The sequence below is a fragment of the Uranotaenia lowii genome, chromosome 2 (genome assembly GCF_029784155.1).
Source record: "Uranotaenia lowii strain MFRU-FL chromosome 2, ASM2978415v1, whole genome shotgun sequence".
NCBI classification, from domain to species: Eukaryota; Metazoa; Arthropoda; class Insecta; order Diptera; family Culicidae; genus Uranotaenia; species Uranotaenia lowii.
In genome coordinates, this window is record NC_073692.1 from 273,651,212 (window position 1) to 273,675,400 (window position 24,189).

At 37.1% G+C, this 24,189-nt stretch overlaps 2 protein-coding genes across 2 annotated transcripts; one reads left to right on the forward strand and one right to left on the reverse strand.

Moving 5' to 3' along the window:
• Nucleotides 1-7,575: 7,575 nt before the first annotated feature.
• Nucleotides 7,576-9,316, reverse strand: LOC129748304 (phenoloxidase-activating factor 2-like). Its single transcript, XM_055742852.1, has 5 exons — nucleotides 9,225-9,316; nucleotides 8,884-9,013; nucleotides 8,738-8,805; nucleotides 8,234-8,675; nucleotides 7,576-8,173 (listed from the first exon to the last, which is right to left on the reverse strand). The coding sequence occupies exons 1-5, from the start codon at nucleotides 9,299-9,301 to the stop codon at nucleotides 7,619-7,621; spliced, it is 1,272 nt and encodes a 423-aa protein (XP_055598827.1). The 5' UTR covers nucleotides 9,302-9,316; the 3' UTR covers nucleotides 7,576-7,618.
• A 13,159-nt stretch (nucleotides 9,317-22,475) lies between these two features.
• LOC129748306 (phenoloxidase-activating factor 2-like) lies at nucleotides 22,476-23,927 on the forward strand. The gene is made up of 4 exons (XM_055742854.1): nucleotides 22,476-22,577; nucleotides 22,654-22,727; nucleotides 22,789-23,221; nucleotides 23,284-23,927. The coding sequence occupies exons 1-4, from the start codon at nucleotides 22,506-22,508 to the stop codon at nucleotides 23,830-23,832; spliced, it is 1,128 nt and encodes a 375-aa protein (XP_055598829.1). The 5' UTR covers nucleotides 22,476-22,505; the 3' UTR covers nucleotides 23,833-23,927.
• The last annotated feature ends 262 nt before the right edge of the window (nucleotides 23,928-24,189 follow it).

Sequence of the window (24,189 nt, forward strand, 5' to 3'; positions counted from 1 at the left end):
GTTGAGTTTAAGTTAACCGCCGTGTTCTAATTCGTGTCCGAAAGTGTTCCGGTGCCTTAACATTTGGTCCTTCGAGCCGGATATCCGTCCGGAAAGTGGTCCCGGAACATAAATTGGACTTTAAGTGAAGACCGCCGATCGGCCGAGCACCAAAGTGTGAACCATTTTGTGCTCGCAAAATCGCCATCGCAGTGCTGGACAAAAGTGATTGTTGTATCACAATAAAAGTGCATCTATCGGGACGCTAACTACGCTTGGCTTGGATGCAATTAAGTGCATCAGTGGACAGTGTCAGCCATTGCGAAAATCAGAACATTAAGTGAACTCGGATACCTGAAGCAAGGACACCAGCTGGATTATTGGTCAGCTTTGAAGCCAGGACAACTCACATCACCAATCAGAATTCAACGCAACAGAGATCAGCTGAGTCCACAAGCAGCAAACAACACGCAACGGCTGAAGGAGCAGTTTTTTGAAGGTTGTATCAGGAAGTATTGCTGGCTTGGTGCATGCGGCCAAAGAGAGTGCTTTTAATAAAGAATTGATTGTGAATTGAATCTTTTAGTTGCATGAAGTGTGTGCCCTGTCCGTAACTATAATTTGGTCTTGGTATTCTATTGGCATTTTTACTTTGCAATTTTCACTGGTTGTGCCCACTCGCTGCTGTCAATATTGGGTTGCTAGTCTCGGTAATTCGCGTCGCGATCTTTGGAACGTTGAGTTGATCAACATTAAGTGCAAATACCCTAAGTCAGAAGCACATAAGGTGCATGTCAGAAGCACATTAAGGTGCAAGTCAGTAGCACAGAAGGTGCAAGTCAGATACTTTGGTTAGAATTATTCAGAATTGGACGGATTGGGTCCAAGGTGTTGGAATTTGTCGGAAAATTGCAAGTTTGTTTTTAGATTTTGAGATTGTGTCAGAATTGGAAATTGAGTCTAAGTCTGAGTCAGGAAACTTGTCAGAATTAAGTCTGAATTAGTTTGTGTCGGAATTCTTAAGTGAATATTGTCGTTAATCTTACAAAACTTGTCAGAATTAAGTCTGAATCAGTTTGTGTCGGAATTCTTAAGAAAATATTGTCGGAAAACTTTTCTGAAACTTATCAAAATTGAATCTGAGTCTTAAAACCATCCAGCATCAGAATTCTTGTCTGAATATTGTCAGAAATCTTGTCGGAAATTAAGTCAGAAGAAATCTTGTCAGAAATCGAGTCTGAATTCAAATCGTCTGAAACATTTTCAGATATTAAGCCTGTGTCAGAAACAACGTGTCAGTTTAAGAGCTTGTCTGGTGGTACAAGTCTGAATTCGTCGAAATTTTGAAGCCTGTGTCAGATTACAAAAAGTGTTGCAATGTCGAGAAGTACGCTGAAGGCTTTGCAAAAACGTGAGCGGCAGTTATATGTGATTTTTGATGGTACTGATAGATTCATCCAAACCTATCAGATCGATAGTGATCGGTGCCAGTTAAGCTCAAGGTTGCAAGTGATTGATACTGTGTACAGTGAATTTTTCGAAGTACGGAACAAGATTGAAATGTTGCTGGACGAAGCGGCCGAGAAAGAGCAGAAAGATGCTGACAGCGAAGTCAAAGGGGAGATTGCAAAACAGCGCGAAGAAGAGAACGATAAAATTCTGCAGCAGTTTGATGACCGATACTTTGCAATTCGAGGTGACCTCCTTAGACTTCAAGGCGATAAGGATGCCTTAGGGGTAAACACAACCAGCAACAGCCAGAGTCAGTCTGCGTCAGGGAATACGTCCAGAGTGAAGCTGCCAGAGATTCGTTTGCCGTCCTTCAGTGGAACAATCAGAGAATGGGTTACATTTAGAGATTCTTTTCGTAGTCTCATTCACGACAACGAGCATCTGACGAAAATGGACAAATTCACTTACCTCCGTTCCTCTCTGCAAGGTGATGCACTGAAGGAAATAAATAACATCGAGCTGTCAGAGGCAAACTACGACGTCGCCTGGAAAATGTTGGAAGTCCGCTACGAAAACAAAAAGCTTATTGTCAAGGCTCATCTCGACGCTCTCTTCGCCCTCGAACCGCTAAAAAAGGAGAACTACGACGGTCTGAACTTTCTAATCAGCGAGTTTGAAAAGAATTTGATGATGTTGCAGAAAATCGGTGAGCCAACGGAGTCTTGGAGTACAATACTAGTCTACATGTTGTGCGCTAGACTAGATTCGGCAACATTACGTCAGTGGGAGACGCATTACGGGTCTAAGGAGGTCCCAACGTACGAAGAGCTGCTACTGTTCTTGCAAGGTCACTGCTCAGTTCTTCAATCAATCACCTCTGCAAGAAATCCACCATCCGAAGGACGTCAGACAAGATCAACAGTTTGCCATACAACCATCCGATCGGATTCACGATGCCCGTTCTGTACCGAAGCATGGCACTCACCGTTTCACTGCCAGAGATTCCTTCGATTGAAGATATCAGAACGTGTTGAAGCCGCCAATCGAAGTCGAGTCTGTCGAAATTGTCTACAGCCTGGACATTTTGCGACGAACTGCACTCGTAGCAGTTGCCGATTATGTCAACAAAGGCATCACACTATGTTGCATGCTACGCGATCCTCCGTTCCATATCCGTCGAATCCGAGACTCAGTCAACAGTCAATTGCACAACCCTCTAATCAAGAAAACACCCATATTTATCCACAGCAAGCCTATCAACAGCAAAGTCACACCATGCCAATAGTTACGACAACACACACTCAAACACAAAATGCAACAGACAATTCACCAAATACAACCACACAATTCGATTCACCAACGCCAAGCACAAGCCATAACTACGTCGCACTACCTGTTAAGTCTGCTTCGAATATTCTACTCCCTACCGCTCTTGTTAAGATTAAGGACCGTTACGGTAACGATCAGATTGCTAGAGCTTTGTTAGATTCCTGTTCGCAACACTGCCTAATGTCTAATGAGTTTTCGAGAAAGCTGAAGTTGAACGAAGCGCCTGCATTTTTGTCAGTTCAGGGTATTGGGTCGTCTCAGTCAGTTTCGACGAAGTCAATATGTGCTGAAGTCTGTCCACGATCGCCAACAATCTCGGGATTCAAAGAAACTATGCAGTTCTTCGTTTTGCCAAAACTTGAGCTACAAATACCCACAACATCGGTTGATCCGTCGCCCATGTCGATTCCAGATTCCTCTTTGCTAGCTGATCCTTTCTTCAACGAATCAAAGCGGGTCGATGTCATCATTGGTGCGGAATACTATATGGATCTGTTGAAGAATAATCAAAGAAAGGCAACGAAAAAGGGTCCCACGCTTCAGAACTCAGCTTTTGGTTGGATTGTGTCAGGTAGAGTCGTCGAATTTCCTCAAAACGTATCCCAAGCTTTGAATTATTCCTCAAGAAACTGCAGAAGCAGCTCACATGGTTGTAGGAGCTGGAAACATACCGCGTTACGAGCACGAACTCCATTTAAGAATCCTCTTTCAGAAAAGAAGCAGAATGTTATGTCAGTATCCTACCCAAAAATGAGTCGGATTGCGTCAGATATCCCTTGTCAGAATTGAGGAATTCATTGTGAGAATTCATGGAAACAGATTTTGATGAATGACAACGTTATGATATTTTGATTAAACAGAATGCTAGTTCGGTTTCGAACACTTCCCTTCAAATATGACCGATGTCCCCTTAAGTCAAACCAGTTTTAAGTAAGCGAACAAAATCGAATTGAACTCCAAACTATTTTGAAAATTCATCAAGCAGTCGTGCATGAGAGCATGAATGCTCCTAGGGAACGAAGGTTTAAGTCAAGTCCGCATTTTACCCATATCGCTTGAAGTTTCACAGTATTGTTCAAAATAACCATATCGCTTGAAGAACCCTAGCATATCTATTAAGGGGGGGGTAGGGTCTAACGGGTATAAAAAAACACCATTTTCACGATTTTTTTCTAGAGCTATCGTTCAAACAAATGTATTCAAATTTTTTGCATTATACAAAGCATTGTTAAAAGAACATTTAGTAATTTTTTCGTAGAAAAATATTGAAAAATGAGCCAGTGACGGAGCATTTTCGAGGATGCCTCTTAGAAAACAGGATTTGCGGTGGACACTGTATCTCAGCACAGAATCGTCTGAAGTCAAAAAATCAGAGCAAAATATTTTAAATAGATGTTTTTCTGGACCCCAACGTTTTTATTTAACTTAAAAATATTTTTATGAAATTTTTGTGGCTGTTTGAAGTAAAAACTACGATTTTTCACTTAAAAATCCGCCATTTTCACCTCTAAAATCACCCCAAAGTAAAAAAAATCAAAAAAGAAAAACATTGGGGTCTGGTAATTTATATGTAAAAAATATGTTCCAAATTTGAAAAGAATCGGATAAGTAGTTTTCAAATGACGATGTCCACGGACTTTAAAAATGTGCTTTCGAGAAAAACGCGTTTGAAGTTTCTGCTTTTGCTTTCTTGCAGTATTAGATAGGAGGAGATAAAGGCCTGTAAGTTCTACAGTTTTGCTTCAATTGACTTGAAAATTTGACACAACATTCTTGAAATGTTTTACAATAAGAAAATAAAAAAATAAAAAAATCGATTTTTTGAAAGTGTTAGACCCTACCCCCCCCTTAAACGTCCTCGTCAGACCCCCCTTATTAAATCATTGAAACTATCTGACCTTTTGAAGAACAATTTTATCTTCATAATAATCGCATTGTTTTAAGGTTCATGTCGATTGAAAAATTATTGCCCTATCGTTTTAAGAATGAAACGTTCTGAAGAACCCCACCGATTGAAGGAAAAATTTCATGCACAAAACCCTATCGTTTGAAGTACCTTACTGAATTGCTTGAAGAAACCTTGCATATCGTTGGATTCGTGCTCTTGATGAGGCATGTTCTCCCCCAAATCTATTGAAGAACTCTAACCAAATCTAGAAGGCAATCGTATTTGAAGAATCATATAGCTTTGAAAAGTCCTATCGTTTGAAGCATAATTCCGCCCGAAAAACGTGCCGTTTAATGATTCAACTTCAGAAGTATGAAAATGCTCCTCCCTCAGAAGTTTTGTTCTACCTTGCTTCACCCAAAAAGAGCCCCGAAGAAGTTAAAGGATGTCATCACTCTACCAAAAATCAACAGACGTTCTCACGAGCGTGGGTGGAGGCCTTGTGCCTCCGCGACCAGGAAAGTCTATTTATTTTAGCGGCTTTCAAAATATTAAGCACTCTCCTTATGTATTCAGATATCCTTCCATTGGTTGAATGCGGTTCAACACCAAACACCCACGAAGCCATCGATCAGCAACAAGACGAGCATACCCATGTCCGTGTGCGAGGTCCACATGCCAGTAGAAGGTCCACATCCGGTCACGTCAGTCTGTTGGTGCAGCGCTCGAGAGCAACAAATCCAGCTGGGTGTCGACAGCTTCACACGCCAGGTCCTTGGTAATCCGTTTGCTGCCCCCTCTGTGTGCTGCCAAACTTATAGCTTGGTTTCGTCACCTCACACCACTTGATCCAGCCAACGAACCTGTGCGCAATTTGTGCTCACCAACTACATCCAGTTGCATCGCTTCTGAAGAGACCTAACCGCAACAATGCAGCTAGTTCGGAGCGACGTTGCTCGTTTCTGACCCACCACAGGCCAGTTCATCTGATGCTGTCTACGGTGCAGCGATCCAACCATTGCCAATCAGCAGCAGAACCTACGCTTGAAGGAATATGCCTTAGTGACAACAACAAATTCCTGTCGAAGATGGTTCGTTACTTACCTGGTCACTCCTATTGCATGATGCCCTGTGCGCATCCGATCCTGCGTCAACCGCGTACATTCTCGGAGTCAATTTGGTCACCCAGTCGGTCGAATCCGATCGTTTCGAAATTCCACATCCGCAAAGGGAAATGAGAGCTGTCAACAAAAAAAAATCAACGTCACACACCATTGCCACTATCAAATATTACCGACGAAAAGTTCAGACTGCCGATGCAATTTCACGGATCTTCGAGGTTTGCAATGCATCTGTTTCTTACCTTGGCAAATTGAGGTCTAAATCATCGTAGCAGCACCTAGCTAGCATCCAGCAGCAGCTCCAAGATCGTTCAAACTGCGAAAACATCCTTAAGCCCCAGCGAGTGGTTCCAGTTCAGCGTTCTCCCAGCAAAACAACACTACCCACACTACACTGCACTGGAAATTAGAAAAAAAAAACTAATCGTGCGAATCAGTGAACAAAACAAAACACAAAATCAATTTGTTGAGTACCGTTAGAATTCACACAAAACTGTATTCACTAAACATGTAGGTACCGTTAGGATTGTGTTGAAATAGCCGATATTTCAAGGCGGGCGGCATGTTTTGGTGTCGTCCGATTGTTTAAATGTTAGTGAGAACGGTTTATAACAGTTAGGCAGACGTCAAAGCTGATCCATCCGAAAGTGATCTAAACCAGCTTTCGGATGGATATAAGCTCTGTTCAACTGTTCGAACAGAAGCTTTAAACACTCTGTTAAAACACTTATACAAAATGTGATTGTATGCATGTGAATAAGAGATGTTTTTTATTATATTCTTTTCTCTCGTTCGCGATTCTAAACAAAGCATAGTAGTACAGAGTCAGTCCAAACCAATCCGCCGTGCAATTAAGATCGCTCCAATAAAACCCCCCAAATCGAATCGAAAATAAAGTGTCGTTTTCTCAGTTGAGTTTAAGTTAACCGCCGTGTTCTAATTCGTGTCCGAAAGTGTTCCGGTGCCTTAACAGGTGTATTCTGGAAGAACGAGTCAATCAGGTGGGCTAGTTTACTTACAGGTATTCCAGCATCCGTGTATATTAGACCGAGTCGATTTGGGGTCATTTTTGAATTTCTCAAACCCTGGTGTTTTAAAAGCTTCGTTTTGGCCCAAAACTCATCCATGATTTTTTGCAGAATTTTTAAGTAACGTTTACATGAGTAAATTTGAATTTTTAGGTTTAAATGGGAAAATTAAATATTTTGTACTGAAAAATCAACAGGAAGTCGAACCCAATACGCCTGGCATACTAAAACCAGACTCGCGCCAGCCTATCCGCTAGATCACATCGACGCTTAGGATCGTGCAATCACGCAAAAACTGTGATGGAGTGATAAAAAGTCAAATCTGTTGCTTTTGTGCCGAAGGAGTACAATCGGCTAAATTCGTTATAAATTCGACCAACTAAAAAAAATTAGTTATTTCGAAGGTCAAGCTTCAGGAAAAAGAAAACGTTATGAAAAAATAACTATGATTTAAAAAAAATGGTGTTTAATTGTATGTTTTATAGATGGCGCACGTGTTGCTCAAAAATTAAAGTCGAAAAACTTCTTCAATGGACGCTATCACAAAAACTACTTGAAGGAACAACATAAAAATTTGCACCTTTGAACATAACTTTACCAAGTAGGTTCGTTGAAAACTTCATCAATTGTCATTCATGCATTCAAAAGTTATTAACAAAACAAAGTGTTGCATTTTTTTTAAATACACTCCTTATTCAGCTTAACGGTTTATGGGTGGTTTTCGGCGCCGAATATTCAATACATCTCTATTTACAAGTAGGTAAAAAAATACTGTTAGTTAATAAGCCAAGAACCGAGAGTTTATTAATGTTTGAATTACTTTACTTGTACAATCCCAACTCTTCAGCAGTTACTTGAGTTTCAATTTTATCGTTAATCCAATCAGTGTACAAACTGCTACGGGTGTAAACTCCTGGAATATCTTCCATACCGCATCCGACTCCCCAAGCAACGATTCCCGCCTGATAGTATCGATTCGGTTGATCAGGAATAGGGCAAACCAGAGGAGATCCTCCGTCACCAGTGCAGGTGTCAAGACCAGCCTTACCACCCGCACATAGGAAAGAATTGTGCAAGGAAAATCGACTTCCAAGCCTCGTCGTCCTAAGAGCCTTCTGGCAGGTTCCGTGTGCCACGATTGGCAATTCTATCTTTTTCAATATGGCCTGATAGTTGTTGGAGTTGAAGTTCTCCTTTCCCCATCCGGTTGCAACACAATTTTCGTCTGAAAAAACGGTACCTTGGGGTGGCAAACAAATCGTTTGAATATTTTCAGCAGCTTGGAATGACGATTCCAGGAACAGCAGCGCAATATTGTTGAACTGGAAGGCTTGATTGTAGTGCTCATGTATGACCACATTAGATACTCCGCGGTCCTGTAAAACAGAATGGTTGTGAATTGGTACGAAAGTTTTGCTAACCATTCAATAAAGTACCTGATGGGGAAACAGCTCATTGGTTGTTTGAGAATCCCATTCACCGGCTCTGACGTAGATTGTTTCAGCTGTGCGGTTGACAATACAATGCGCCGCCGTGAGCACAACGTTCGGCTTCACTAGGGATCCTCCACAAACATATTTCCTTTCAGTTTCGCCAGACAAATCGAAGGTTTCGACAGATATGGCCACCACCCATGGGAATTCTGCGTATTCCGACTCCAAATTTTGCGATCCGACGATACCAAATCCAATTCCTTCTGTATTACGCTTCCCACATTCGTCAAAATCGGCTCTTATCGTATTGCTTTTGTCGCCGCCTGAATTTTCTCCGTCATTTATGACCTCTACAACTTCAGTACCCTTATCGATTTCTTCTTTGTCGCAGCACACTTGTAGGTAGTGATCACAATCCGATGGCTCTTCGCCGCTAAGTCCAACTCTGAAGTTTTGAATAAAAATATTGTTTCGTAAGTTATAATGTAAACTTAGTAAGTATACTACCTAAGATCGAAAAATCCACCGAAATCATTGTTTTTGCACTGTGACAGAGGGACACATTCTCCTGCACACTGTAAATGGCAAGAAAGATTTAAATAAATCATATAACTAATAAATATTATTCTTATTTAAAAAGAAACGGTACACACTTCTCCACGCACTGACCAGGTCAAGCCAAACGAACAGGCTATCAGTAAAATAAGTCGAGCTGAACTTTTTAGTTGTGCCATCACACTCATAGTAGGTTCTGTTGATACTGCAAGGCATGAGCAAAGGTACCTGATTTTAAATAGACAACTGATAGACGGACAACTTTGAAATTCAGCATGCAAATCGGTTATTTGGTGAATAGCGGGTTTTTGCGAGATAAGGAATTTCTCAGCTACAAAACAATTCACAGTTGTGGCACTGATCACACCGACATGACACTTAGAACAAAAAAACAATAATTTTCTGTCTAATTTTTCCATCTACCGTCAGTATTGCGAACCTGCAAAATTTGACAAAAATATTTCCTGTAGGAAAAATGTATCTGATAAGCCCGATTGTATCGTCGAAGATGCCCATTTTTCCTTCCCTTTCTAACTGGGAAAGCAATTCTTCAAATCGATCGATGCGCACTTTGGAATCCATATTGCTTACTGCTGAAAAAAATATCCAACCAACGAAATCGGGTGTCCAGTCAGTATGGTCAGTGGTTGAAGGTTGATTTTGAACGTTCAGAAATATGTATGCGTAACATGATTCTCAATACAACCTCGATTGGAAACAGCACTCGGATAACTCGAAACCTAAAAAAATATCTGATGGAAGTCCAAAAAGTCTGGAAGATCCAGAAAAAATCTGAAAAGTTTACATCACTGTTTCCGATAGGGGAGCTTGAAGAGACTTGATCTCAGGGGTGACTTGATTCCTTAGCTATATCTAGAAACCGTAAAGTCTTTCAAAGATCATATGTTCTAAAGAAGTGTGTAATGAAACAATAAAAAACTATACTAGTAGATAAAAAAAAACATTAACAAATTTATATTTTGAGTTTAGTAACTTTGTTTGAAAAATATCACAAAATGTGACCTGAAGATGTTTTTCATCTCTTTAAAACGTTTCTCTCGCGAAAAAATTTCTATGAAAATATTTATTCCAATATTACAACCGTTTGAGATAGTATGAACTTCTATTGTCATAATTTTAAAGCAATAGTAAACTCTCAAAAAGGAAAAGCTTTCCAAAAAGATCCTTAAGGGTTCAATTGATGATTGAGAGTTAAAAAAAATGTATATATGTCTTCTAAATAGATCGTGATCACTGCTTAACACGACATTTGTAAAATTTATCCAAAAGCGAATACTTAGGGGAGAATGAGGATACTTGATCCCTGGGGATACTTGATTCCTTAGCTATATCTCGAAACTGGAATGTCTTACAAAGATCAAGTGTTCTAGAAAAATGTGCCAAAATAAGCAAAATAACAATGCTTGTAGTTTAAAATTTTTTAACAAAATAATTGTTTGAGTAATTGAACTTTGTTTGAAAAATTTCACAAAATGTAACTTGAAGATCTTTTTTCATCACTTTAAAATGTTCCTTACATGGGAAAATTATGAAAAAAATATTTGTTCCAATGTATCAATCGTTCGAGCGTAAAATGAACTTCACAATGCCATATTTTCAAAGCAATGGAAAACTCTCAACTTTTTTCAGAAAAAGTTTTCAAAAATGTTGATTATGGGTACAATTGATCCCCTAGAGTTGGGTACAATTGATCCCCCTTCCAAACGGCATATTCTTCTTCTGAATTCATCGTTATGATTGCTGATTACGAAATTACTAATATTTATCCAAAAACTAATATTCATCAAACAATTGTCTGAAGAAAAGAGCAAAAATAATTAATTTTCTCTTACTTATAAAAAATAGCGCCTTTAAGTATGCAATGTTTTTAACGTTGAGACAAGTTATAGAATTTTCTTCTTATGTCTGCTATAAATTGTGAAATGAGAACAAACATGACCAAAATAGTCAATTAACATTCTATCTTAGGGTTTTGTTTGAATTTTAAACAAGGATTAGGGCTTCCTAAATAAAATATCAAGTCTCCTTCAATAGGGGATCAAGTCTCCCCTAACTTCAGAAAAATCGCAATTTTTTAACTCTCACGAAAATGCTTCTAGCTCATCAACGGGTTCAAGTATCGTTCTAATTTTTGGATCATAGAAACTTGAAGTTACAAGCTGTCAGAAAATGCCAAAGGCGGCGAGTTGCTAAATTTTTCCAAAAAGATATGGTGAAAATAGGAAAAGGGGATCAAGTATCCCCACTCTCCCCTATTCATTAACTAACTGCCTGGTAAAATAAATACAAAAATTGATGTTGTCTAAAAATATGGAAAGGCGCCTTTGTACGTCTCGGTGGTCGAGTGGTTAGCGTGGTGAGATGGTAATCGCTGGTTCACTGACGGCATGGGTTCGATTCCCATCTCGGTACTGGGTGTTAAATGTTAATCTTAAGTTGTCCACGTCATTTATTCAGTCTGTAAAGCCTAAACCGGCTAAGACGGTGTATGTCTTTTTTTTTTTAATATATATTGTTAGCGATTCCTATCGATATGGAACTGTTATGGGAGTGGGGACAGTATTTGGTTGTAGGCATACTTCTAGAATTCTCTTATTCTGACAATAATAAGCTGTGAAATGAGAATTGATATGGCCAAATATAGTCAATTGACATTATATTTTTCGGTGTGTTTCATTTGCCAAAGATATGGGCTCCTCGCTAAAGGATCAAGTCTTTTGACTCCAACTAAACTGTCCCTTTCAAAAAAAATGTATAGCAGGGGTTTTCAAACTTTTTTAACTCAACGTCCTCCGGTCTCGTTATTTTAGAGCTCCCCGCCCCTCTAGGAGTATTTTTGAACATATGTATTTGTATAGAATTACAACAAAAATTGGTAGTTCTGTGCTCTTTTACCGCCCCTTGTAGGTCCTCAACGCTCCCCAGGGGGCGGTAGCGACCACTTTGAATATCACTGCTACAAAGGATCAAGTTTCCTTTCACTTCAATAATATCACTGTTTTTTTCTGTTCCACGAAAATGCTGCTTATCTATCAACAGGATTAAAATTTTTTTATATTTTAAAGAATATAATGTACAGTTTTTCATAAAATTATAAAAGTAATTTTTCAGTTTTATTCAACTTTTTCCATATGAATACCCCTCATGGTTTTGAGTTAAGAATTTGAACTTGAAATTACACGCTGTCCAAAATTACAAAAGACGGCTGCAGTTGCTATTTTTTTTTTCAGAAATAAATATTAAAAAAAAAAGAAAATCGAATCAAGTTACTTCCTGCTCCTTCCCTTTTTTCAGTGTCAAAAAGTTCACATTTTAGCACTGAATTGCAAAAAGCATAAACCAGCAAATAAATTCGAATAATACGTTAATCTATATCTATATATAAAAATGAGTTTCTGTATGTCTGTCTGTCTGTTCCCCATAGACTTGGAAACTATTGAACCGATTTGCGTGGAACTTGGCAGGTGGGGGTATTGGAGGCCGGTGATGGTTCCTATTTTGGTTTGAGACCCCTCCCTCTCTCATGAAGGGGGGGAGGGGCCTTCCAAACAAAAACATTTTTTTACATAACTCGAGAACCAATCAAGTAAATGGTATCAAATTTGGCATGTGGTGGTATTTGGGTACGAGGAATGTTTCTACGAATATTTGGTACCCCACCCTCCTCTCGATGGGGTGACAGGAAGGGGAGAGGAGGTCTTCCTTACAATTTTTCATATATCTCGAAAACTAATCAAGATATTGGAACAAATTTGGCATGGGAAGGTATTTGGATACGAAAAATATTTCATGTTAACGAGCTTTGATCACCGCTGATTCTTATTGGCTTTTCTAGTTGATGCTTTTCGGTGAATTTGAAATCAAATTAGAACAATTCTTTTGACGTTTCGGCCTACTACCTTCAGCCATCCTCAGAAAACTATATTATAAACAAAAACTTGAATTAATACAAAAAATTCTTCACAATATTCCATCACAATTTCACTGCACTTTTGCACTTACGATTTGTATCGCCGCGTGCTTCCTGAACGGCTGTCTTACTTGATTAAAGTCCGGTTTTTAATCGCTTCTAGCAGCTGGCGTCTATCATTCCCGGTGTCGTCGTGATGTTGTTTGTTGTCGTCGTGTTCGGTGACGTCGTTTTTGAATCCGTCGTTTTAGTTGCGAATTGTGGCGTCTCTCTTAGTTTTTTAATAATAGAGCTATATATTTTAGAAATTTCGATCGAATCTTGCTTGATGTTTACTGTTCTTCCTTTTTTGAGTTTTATGTGTAGTTTTTCAGCTGTTTTTCGTTTTCCTTCTTGGTTTACTCTTTCTAAAATATATGCTTTGTCGAAGTTAAACTTATGGTTCTGTTCTATGGTATGTTGTGTCAATCCTGTGGCTCTGGTGGCATAATTGCATAATTGCATCCTCGAGACCAATGAACAAAATTAAAACCTGTTTATTCACAAAAACGAAAGACCAAATTCCAAAATTAAAACAGACAAATGTGGTATATTCAATTCCTTGTGAATGCGGGAAAGAATACTGTGGACAAACATCTCAAACTCTGGAAAAAAGGATTAAAAATCATAAAACGAGTCTCAAACAAAACACCAGAGCCACAGGATTGACACAACATGCCATAGAACAGAACCATAAGTTTAACTTCGACAAAGCATATATTTTAGAAAGAGTAAACCAAGAAGGAAAACGAAAAACAGCTGCAACACTACACATAAAACTCAAAAAAGGAAGAGCAGTAAACATCAAGCAAGATTCGATCGAAATTTCTAAAATATATAGCTCTATTATTAAAAAACTAAGAGAGACGCCACAATTCGCAACTAAAACGACGGATTCAAAAACGACGTCACCGAACACGACGACAACAAACAACATCACGACGACACCGGGAATGATAGACGCCAGTTGCTAGAAGCGATTAAAAACCGGACTTTAATCAAGTAAGAAAGCCGTTCAGGAAGCACGCGGCGATACAAATCGTAAGTGCAAAAGTGCAGTGAAATTGTGATGGAATATTGTGAAGAATTTTTTGTATTAATTCAAGTTTTAGTTTATAATATAGTTTTCTGAGGATGGCTGAAGGTAGTAGGCCGAAACGTCAAAAGAATTGTTTTAATTTGATTTCAAATTCACCGAAAAGCATCAACTAGAAAAGCCAATAAAAATATTTCAATGATTATTTGAGGCCCCTCCCTCTTTCCAATAGAAAGGGGGAGGAGGCCTCTTTAATATTTTTTTTTTACATAAATCAAATACTAAAAAAGCAAATGGAACCAAATTCGGCATGGGAGGGTATTTGGATACGAAAAATATTTCTAGGATTATTTGAGAGTCCCCCCTTTTTCTAGTGAGGAGATATAAAGAGGGGAGGAGCCTCTCTTATAGTTTTTTACAATACTCAAAAAATAATTAAGTAAATGAAAAAAAATTTGGCATGAGCGGTAATTTGGGAACGTGTTATGTTCTAATGATTGTTTGAGACCCCTTCCTTCTTCCAGCGGGGAGAAATGAAAGAGGGAAGTTTCATACTATTTTCACTGCATAACTCGAGAACCACAACAGCAAATGGATCCAAATTTGGCATGAAAAGATATTTGGGTACGAGAAATGCTTCTATGAATATTTGGTATCCCTCACTCCTTCAAAGAGGTGGATGAAAACGGGAAGAGGAAGTCTCCCTTACAATCTTCAGTATAACTAGAGAGCTAATCGAGCAAATGGAAAAAAAATTGGCATGTGATTTTGTGATTTGGCATGGAAGCCCCACCTTTTTATCAGCGGAAAGATATAAAGAGGGATAGGGGGCTTCCATACAAATTTTTTGCATAACTCGAGAATTAATCGAGCAAATGTAATCAAATTTGGTTTCATAAAGTATTTTATTTAATACGCATAATAGTTTTATGAATATTACGAACTCCTCCCTTCATTCAATGGGGAGAACGGAAGGGGGGTGGTTTTTTCTTTCAAGTTTATACATAACTCAAGAATTTACTACGCAAAAAAACCAAATTTGGCATGGGATGGTATTTAAATACGAGAAATTTTTCTATGTGGAACAATTCCTTTCAGTAGGAGGATATAATTGGGAATATAGAAACAGAAGAGGCAAGCTTATATTTAACTTTTTTTTTTTGCAAAATCCAAGAAATGGACAAAACTTAACATAGAAAATTATTTTGGTATGGTTCTTTGATTATCTGACACACCTTTCAGTGAGAAGGTAAATAGGAAGAGGGAGGTGAGCCCAATACAATTTTGTTAACATAAGCTCTCAATTTATGCAAACGAAGCCAATAAATGGAAACAAATATGGCATGGAAAGCTACTTGGTTACGAGATATGTTTCTACGATTGTTATAGACCCTTACGCTTTACAGTGTAGAGAGGGGAAGAAAGGAAAAAAGGAAAAAGGAAGAAAGTAATGCTTTAAAACTTATCAACCAATGGAAGTATATTTGATATAATAGGATTTTTGGGCTCGAAAAAATGGGTATGATTATTAAAGACCACGACCTCCATTCATCAGGGGATGATGGGAAGGACAGGGGGGCTGTCTTATCAGTTTTTAGCATAAACTCCAGAACATATCAAGCAAAAACAACCATATTTTATAAGTTAGATTGTTTGCGTAAAATTAATTTGAGACCCTCCTTTTTCGGGGCTCAGCTTGAAGAAACAAATTAAAATTATCAAGATTAAGAAAATTAGTATAAATCATGTTTGTACTGTAATTCTTTGCAAATTTTAATCTGATACAAAGAAAGCTAATAAAACAATAAAAATTTGCATAATTTCCGAAAATATCATTTGTTTTTGAAAGGTGTAGCAAAGCACACCGGATCAGCTAGTCTCAAATAAAAATTAATTTCGTGTGCTGAGATGTAAGCCAACCCTAAAATTCTCAAATAACAGGAAAATTTAAGCTGTTAAGCAAGAATAAAAATTTAGAAAACATATTTTTAACAAAATAAATTTTCAATCTGATAGGCGCTAATATATTTTGCAGGATAGAAGCTTTTGAGTAGGAATTGTTTATAAACATAGATATTATTTTAAGCTGTATTCTGGTAAAATTTATTCATTCATCTAAAAACAAGTTTCTTAATTTTAAAATATTCTGATCAAAGAAAACCAACGCTTCCGTAAGAGCTCTGTGAGGTTTTGGAGAACGTAAGTAATTATAAACTTGGACGTTTTTTGAAAAACTTTAAAAAAATTATATTTTTAAATTCAATATTATTATAATAATTCACTATATTTCAGGCATGAACCAAAAAAACACGATTTCTACGAATAGTATTTTTGGCGAATGTTTGCATATAAAAATCATATTTTTAATTAAACAACTAGTCAATCAATTTCAAAAAAATATAAATATAAAAAATATCATGAGACACAAATAAGTCATTGTTTTATTTTTTTTCTTTTCGATATTGCTCTTTTCGAAAATTTATTGACTGATTGGTGTCGCTTTTTATGTTCAACCCTAAAATTTTAAGGCTATGATCATTCAGAATCCGGACAGTTACAAACGTTTGTATTTCAAAAACTATTTATTTGATCGAAAAACTTTTTATGGAGGAAATGAAGGTGTTAATATGACATTTAATGTAAAAATATAAAAAAAATTATCAATGATTTCAAGAAATACTCTTACTTTTTCATAAAATCTCTTTTTTATCTTTGTACACTTTTTTAAGTCATGTATTGGTCCATTATTTTTACCATTTAGGATCAAGGGTTCCACTCTGATGCTTGGTTTGAACTTCATGTTGATCCTAGAGTGGCTCTTTATACTTCTTAACCATTTGGTCCAAAAAAAAATCAGAAAAAATCAACAGTTCATGAGTTTTCAAGTCGACAATGAAGAATTTTCGAGGCGCAAAATGCGCAAATTTGTGCAATATTATTTTTACCATGGTTTTTTGCATCGTAAATATCTCAAATACACGTTAACTTAAAAATAGGAAAGATAGTTCTTTTCATTACCAACTCAACGCTGCTAAAGTTTTGCATATCCGATCTCTAGTAATGTAGCTATCACCGAAATGACGTGTCCGGATACTAAATGATCATAGCTTTACTTTCCTTAAATTTTAAAACTTGCACACATACAAGCTTTATTTATCAACAATATCTGTGCTGCTAAAAGGCGTTGTGCAGTTACTGAGATATTACAATTTGAATGGTATAAGTCCAAAAAGTATGATTTTCGCAGTTTCAGCTCAAATTTTGTGGAATAAAAGTCTCTTACGTTGAAATTTCCCATCAAAATACGGCATCAGAGTAAAGAGTTTTTGAAGTTCAAAGTTGAAATGATAGTGCGCTATTGCTATAGAATTATAACAGAATTACCGAAACTTTAACCGTTTCAAAGCTTCACGGGAAAATTCCCGGTTTTCCGGTTAAGGATTAAAATTCCAAAGTTTTTCGCAGTATTCCCTGTTTGTCTAGCCACCCTGATAAAATGTGACGCTTGATTTGCATCGTAGACAATACATTTCAAGAAAATAAGTATCACGTTTAATGACACTGGTTTTATAAAAATAAGTAAGCTTTTTTGTAATTAAAGAATACTTAGCCTCAACTAAAATGTTTTGTTAAATTCTCCAACTAAAGTGTCGCCTTACCTATCAAGAGTTGTGACTGCTCAACGGTCAATAACTTAGGTAAATGCTTTTAAGTGTTAACATTCTTAAAAACTGTGTTGTCGTGATTCTGAAACTTTGTTCATGCAAACCATGGGAGAATCCGAAAAGAAATTGGATTATCAATTCTTCGTACAACATTGATAACCGTTCAAGGTTTATTGGTGGGAATTTTTACCCATCGTTAAAGTAGGGAAATCCCAAAAAGGAGCTGATAACTTTAATCAAACGACGAGCAGATCATTTACTAGTGATGGCCAACGTTTCTTAGAATGAAAGTTGTAGGAAGTTGGTTCAAAAATCAACAGAATAAAGATAACAGACACAATTGTACCTATGCATAATTTTTTTATCAGTTACCTGTTTACGCGTTCAATTTGAAGAAATGAGAATTTCTTTCATCGATCAAAGCTCTATCCAAATATCTACGTGATCTTCTAGGAAAAACTAGATATATTAAAATATATTCTAGTTGAATCAACATACAAAGTGGTCACTCAAGGAATAATTTTTATATTTCAAAATAAATCACGTGTTTCTGTCCCAACCCTTCTTATTGATAGATTCATTAATTTTAGATGATAATATCATCAAATATCAGGATTCAAGTTGAATAAAGTTTTCATACGTGTCATAGGAGAGATAAGGGCATAACGAGCACCCAGGGCATAATAAGCACTCCTTTTTTCTACAAAAGTACGTATTTTCTTAAATAAATTTTCATGAGGATTTGCTTCGTACTACCTATAGTGTTTATTTTTCACCAAAAAAGAAATATCCTTTTCATCTTTACAGAAATATTTAATAATAACCAACTAGGTTTTCAAGTGACAAAAATATTCTAATTTTTGAGCACCACCAAATAAGCTTTTATGACCTTTAAATCATCTTGACCTGAAATGAAGGGGAGGAGCGGGCTATATGCGCCTTTTAATCAGAACACTGATTTAATCAAATATCACATCGAGTATGTGTACAAAAACTATATACATGTGTGCAGGCATCTGTTTTCTATACATTGGAGTAATTTTTATGTTAAAACTTTCTTCGATTTTAGTATAAGTGTTGTCTAAAATGCCGAACCTCAAACCGTGCGGGCTAAATGCGCCTATTTATGTTTTGAACAGAATTTCTGTTTTTTGGCAATATTTCCGTATAATTTCATTGAAACTGCTAGAAAGTAATAATATCCGTACGACAAAGCTGAAGTTTTATGAAAATCTATGTATATTATAATTTTATGGAATAATACAAAAGTTAGGGTTGCCATACTATGGAGGCAGTTCATCCATAAGAAAAACTTTATCAAATCTGTTTTTAGATCTTCAATTCTCTCTTAAAATGTTTTTCAGAGCTTAGATTTGAAGGTTCAATGATAAAAATCATTTATTTATTCTGTTTAACCTGTTATTTTAGGATGGAGGCATTTTACAAACATGATGGGGGCATACAAAAACACTCTATTATTCCACTATATAATCATTATTAAACCTCCACAAAAGCTGAAATATGTCTTAAGTTCATTTGAGTAAGAAACAAAAACCATCCTAGTTTTTGTTTTAAGCTTCTTTACGTATAATTTTTAAAAGTCGAAATATTATATCAAAATGTATCAAAACCTTGTATGATTTTTTGAATTTTTTTGAGTTTGTAAATTCATAAAATTCTTTCTTGCCTTATGTTCAAAGCGAATCACCCTCAAAATGCATTGGTCAGATAAGCTGTCCAGTCAGCCATTTCATCAAATAGCCGTAGGGTCATTTAACCCGATAGGTTCATTTAGGAATCCTTTCCCCTACGCACTGCAACATGATACACATTGTTTCTCAATTTTCACCATCATAAAATTTTTGGATTTCACTTTAATCAATTTCAAAACGCGTTTTAACTTAAATTTGTTGACCTTGGGCTAATAGAGCACTTTTAATCAGGGTAAGATGAGCGTTTTCTGCCGAGGAATCTTGCAACGAATTTGACTCGATGAAGTCAACTGAATAATAGAGTTACAGCTTGACTTGTTTCATCTGTCGATTTGTCCTATTGGTAAGGTGTCGAAGAGGTAATCAGGAGACTCGAGTTCGATTCCTGTTCGAGGGGTTTTTTTTACATACCATTCATGATTGATTTTAACTTATACGTTATACGGCTAGTAGCATCATCCGTAAAACAAAACACCAGAAACATAATATTTGAGCTAGACAGGAATGCCATAATGTTGGTAAAGTGTCGAAAATAAAACCCAAAAAAAATTGTATGAGCATGTGTTATTTGTTTGAATTCTACAAACAGACCTAGATTATTTTGTTATTGCTTTGTTGGATGAATCTACGCCTCACCGTTAAGTTCAAAATGCATCGATCATGAATGATAAATGGAAAAAAAATCACCTTGACCAGGAATCGAGCTCGAGTCTACTGATTACCTCTCTGACACCTTACCAATAGGCCAAATCGACAGATGAAACAAGTCTAGCTATAGCTATATTATTCAGTTGACTTCATCGAGCCGAATTCGCTGCTAGATTCCCCGGCAGAAAACGCTCATCGTGCTCTGCTCAATGGTGCTAATACTGCCCCAAGGGGGATCTCATTATGTGACTGATTTTCAGCTTTCGGCAAAAAAAAATTAAAATGCATTTTAAACGTTTTTATCTACTTCTTTCCTCGAAATTGTGGAGTTCCTTATGGATGCAGCATACTTCCAATATAAAAACGTCTACTATATCCAAGAATACGATACGGCTATGGGGAGTCCGATAAGTCCCATCCTGGCAGAATTGGTACTCGACACCATCATTTCAAGCGCGATAAACCAACTACCATTTCCAGTTCCCATAATTCGGAAATACGTGGATGACCTCTTTTTAGCTATTCCACAAGAAAGCTGCGAACAGGTCCTCCAAATATTCAACCAACAAGAAAAACGGTTACAGTTTACCATGGAAAGAGAGCATGAAAACCGCCTCCCATACCTAGATATGGTTGTAGTGCGAAATGAAAACCAAATATTAAAAACGGAATGGTACATTTAACCCATAGCTTCGGGTCGTATGTTAAACTGGTTCTCTTGCCATCAACTTAAACACAAACTAAATGTCGCAAACAACTTTATAAACCGCATCGCTTTGCTGTCTAGAAATGAGGAGAACCAAAATATCTACCATATCATCCATCAACACCTAAAACAAAACAACTTCCCTCAGAAACTCGTAAACAGGCTGATAAACACGAATCGAAACATCCAGAACAGAAAATCACAATAGCAAAACCACAAACTATGCGGCGACCAACCAGACCAACCATCCAACAGCATCGAGCAACAACTTTCACCGCACCATTCATCTACCGATCATCCCAACCAATTATCATCATCACAACCACAAAATCACTCAGAACTATCCAATCCATCCATCAATCATCAAACTTCCAATCCAGCACCCAATCCTGCACCCGATCCAACAACCATCGAATCAGCAACTCAGCACAACAATCTTACAGCAGCCCGGCAAAACATCTTCACAGCAGACCAGCAAATCATCCATCCGTCCGACAATAGTTCAGCTTCCAGCAACATGATCAACGTAGAACAGATATATCGTTCGGTTCCGTACATCCCGCTTCTCACCGAACGACTGATCCACTGCCTGCCCACAGACTATCCCTATGTCAAGATCGCCAGCAGGAGGAACATGACAGTGGGAGACATGTACAGCAGAGTAAAATATCCGAAGAGAATTGGTGAGAAATCAAACGTCGCCTACCAATTCCATGCGAAGAGCCGTGTTCGAGTGTATATATTGGTCTTACCAAAAATACTCTCGATCAACGACTCTCCGGACACAAAAGCAACATAAAAATGTTAAAGAAGAAACAGGATAGAAATACAAACAACACAATAGCATCGGAAAAAACCAGAGAGAAAGACAATACAGCACTCATAGACCACATTATAGAGACAAACCACACATTCAATATCGATAAAACAATAGTATTAGATACAAGTTTCAACAAATACACCTTAAATTTTCTCGAAATGTGCTATATTTTTAACACACCCAACACAGTTAACCAAAGAACAGATATAAACAATCTGAACTCTATCTATGCATCTGTATTAAACATATTGAACCAACACAATTACAAGAAAACAAATCGAAAAGATGTCAAAAATATCGAAAGTCACAACGAACCAAAAACAACGCAAGAAGAAACATTCCAAAACAGTAGTACCGTCTGAAAGTACACAACAGTGCTTTTCATAGAAAGTTTGGAGATAAATTTAAATTTTGAATTTCAAATGTAAGAAATAGTACAGTTTCAAGTGATCTTTTATAACATTATCAGCTATCGTTACAGTGATTCTAAACCAAATAATCCGGACAGTACGTTTTTACAAAAAACAAGTAATAAACGACAACTTTGTAAGTAGGCTTAGAAAATAGGACAATCAACACAAACAGTACACTTTAGTTTAGTTTAATTATCAAAAAAAATTGTTGGATCCCTGATGATGGTGTTAATAGACACCGAAACGTCGGAATAAAATAAACGTCGTTTCTAAAAATTAAATGGACTGATTTGCCGTAAATAAAACACTAAAACATACAGTCGACATCTTCAAAATCAATATAGTTTTTATTTACTTTTTCAAGTTTCTTCCAATTAGGCAATAGACCATTTGAGTATCTGAACACGAAACAGTGATGATTCACATACTATAGCTGTTCTCTATGGTTAAATAAGCGTTTTCCTTAAGGTGGTCATTATGAAATGGCCACCTTAAAATGTTGAAAAATTGTAGACCTGATCTCCGAAATGTGAAGTGGGCACTACAGGAACGATTATCTAACAAAAGTGCACAGAGATAATGATAAAAGCATTTACACGTACAGCATTGTATAATTTTTGTTGCTGTTTACAGAAACAAAACAATAAAATAACATTTTTTTAATGAGATACCAATTGTTTTCCTGAGTAAGAAGCGTAAAATTTGTATTTAAAAGCCTGAACCAATTCTGCATCATCTCAGTACAGCATAATGGCTCAATCGGTTCGTCTAGTTTTGCTTATAGCATGTTTGCAAGGATTCATTTATGCCGTTCATAGTAAGGTTCGTATTGTCTGCCCAAGATAAGAGGAAGCCAAAGATCGTCATAATATTATTATTTTTTTCTTGTAATCATCAGTGTGACGGCAAATGCGTTCCTCTTGCTGAGTGTCATACTAGCGATTTTGGTGGTGAAAACTTTTTTGATCTTCGGTAAGAATAAAATAAAATATAAACATAACACTGAAAATTAATCGTGAAAATTGTAATATAGAGCTGGAATAGATGACGAAGTAGAGGTCGATTGCGATCACTATCTAGAAGTCTGTTGTGATGAAGGTGATATTGTCACTACACGGAGGCCGTCAGATCCAGAATCTTCATCGCCAAAACCACGAGATGGTGGTTCACCGGGAGGATCTTCATCATTTGAAAATTGCGGTATTCGTAATAAAGATGGGGCTGGATTTAGAATTACGAATGCTCAAAATGAGGCCGAGTTTGGTGAGTTCCCATGGATGGTTTCCATTTTGACCATAAACGCATTTGACGAACACGATAGTAAATACCTGTGTGGAGGATCGCTCATCAGAAGTGATGTAGTGCTAACTGCTGCCCACTGCGTTGTTAATCGAACTACAGAAAAACTAACTGTGAGAGCTGGAGAGTGGGACACGAAAACTACCAATGAAGTCCGCCCGTACCAGGTAAGATATCCAAACAAATTTTTATTTCAAAAAAGTCATTTTTCCCTTTTATAATTCTCCAGGATCTTCTTGTAACAGATATTGTTGTTCATGAGAATTATAACAAAGCCTTTCAATTCAATAATATTGCTCTACTATATCTGGAGCGGGAATTCGATGCAGATGAACATGTTCAGTTAATCTGCTTGCCACCGCAAGGAAAGCAGTTTGATGGACAAAATTGCGTGGCCACCGGCTGGGGAAAGGACAATTTTTTTTCCGAAAATTACCAGGTGATTTTGAAGAAGGTTGATCTACCGATTGTGAGTAGTGAGCAATGTCAGTCCGATTTGAGAAAAACTCGCTTGGGCCCGAGATTTGCTCTGCATAATAGCTTTACGTGCGCCGGGGGAGAAGAAGGCAAGGACACTTGTACCGGCGATGGCGGCTCTCCCTTAGTCTGTGAGGATGTCGATCAGCCAAATAAGTATTACCAGGCAGGAATTGTTGCTTGGGGCATTGGATGTGGACAGGCAGGAGTTCCAGGAGTATACACCAAAAGTAGTCTCTACACCAATTGGATAGAGGAAAAACTTAATAACCGAAACAGTGATTATCAGGGACCTTTCTAAATCCAGTCACCGGACGTAAATTGAAAAAATACAAATCATACCGTTTATTGGATTTCAATATTATTCACGAATAAAAAATATTAAAGCGAACCAGATTCATGGTCATAATTACGATATATCACAACCAAAGTCTACAGGATTAATGATTCACGCATCCAAAGAGTCGGCTTCTAAGCCATAAAAACCTAATTGATTATTTATTTTGAATTTTTCAATTGACATTGACGTTTTCAGAAAAAAATATTCAAAAACATGCCTTTTGTTTCCATCCCAAAGAAAAGGATAACTTTAAAACACTTTTTAAATGAAAAATCTAAACACTATCAATTTATGCCAAATTGGAGGCACGAAATTGAA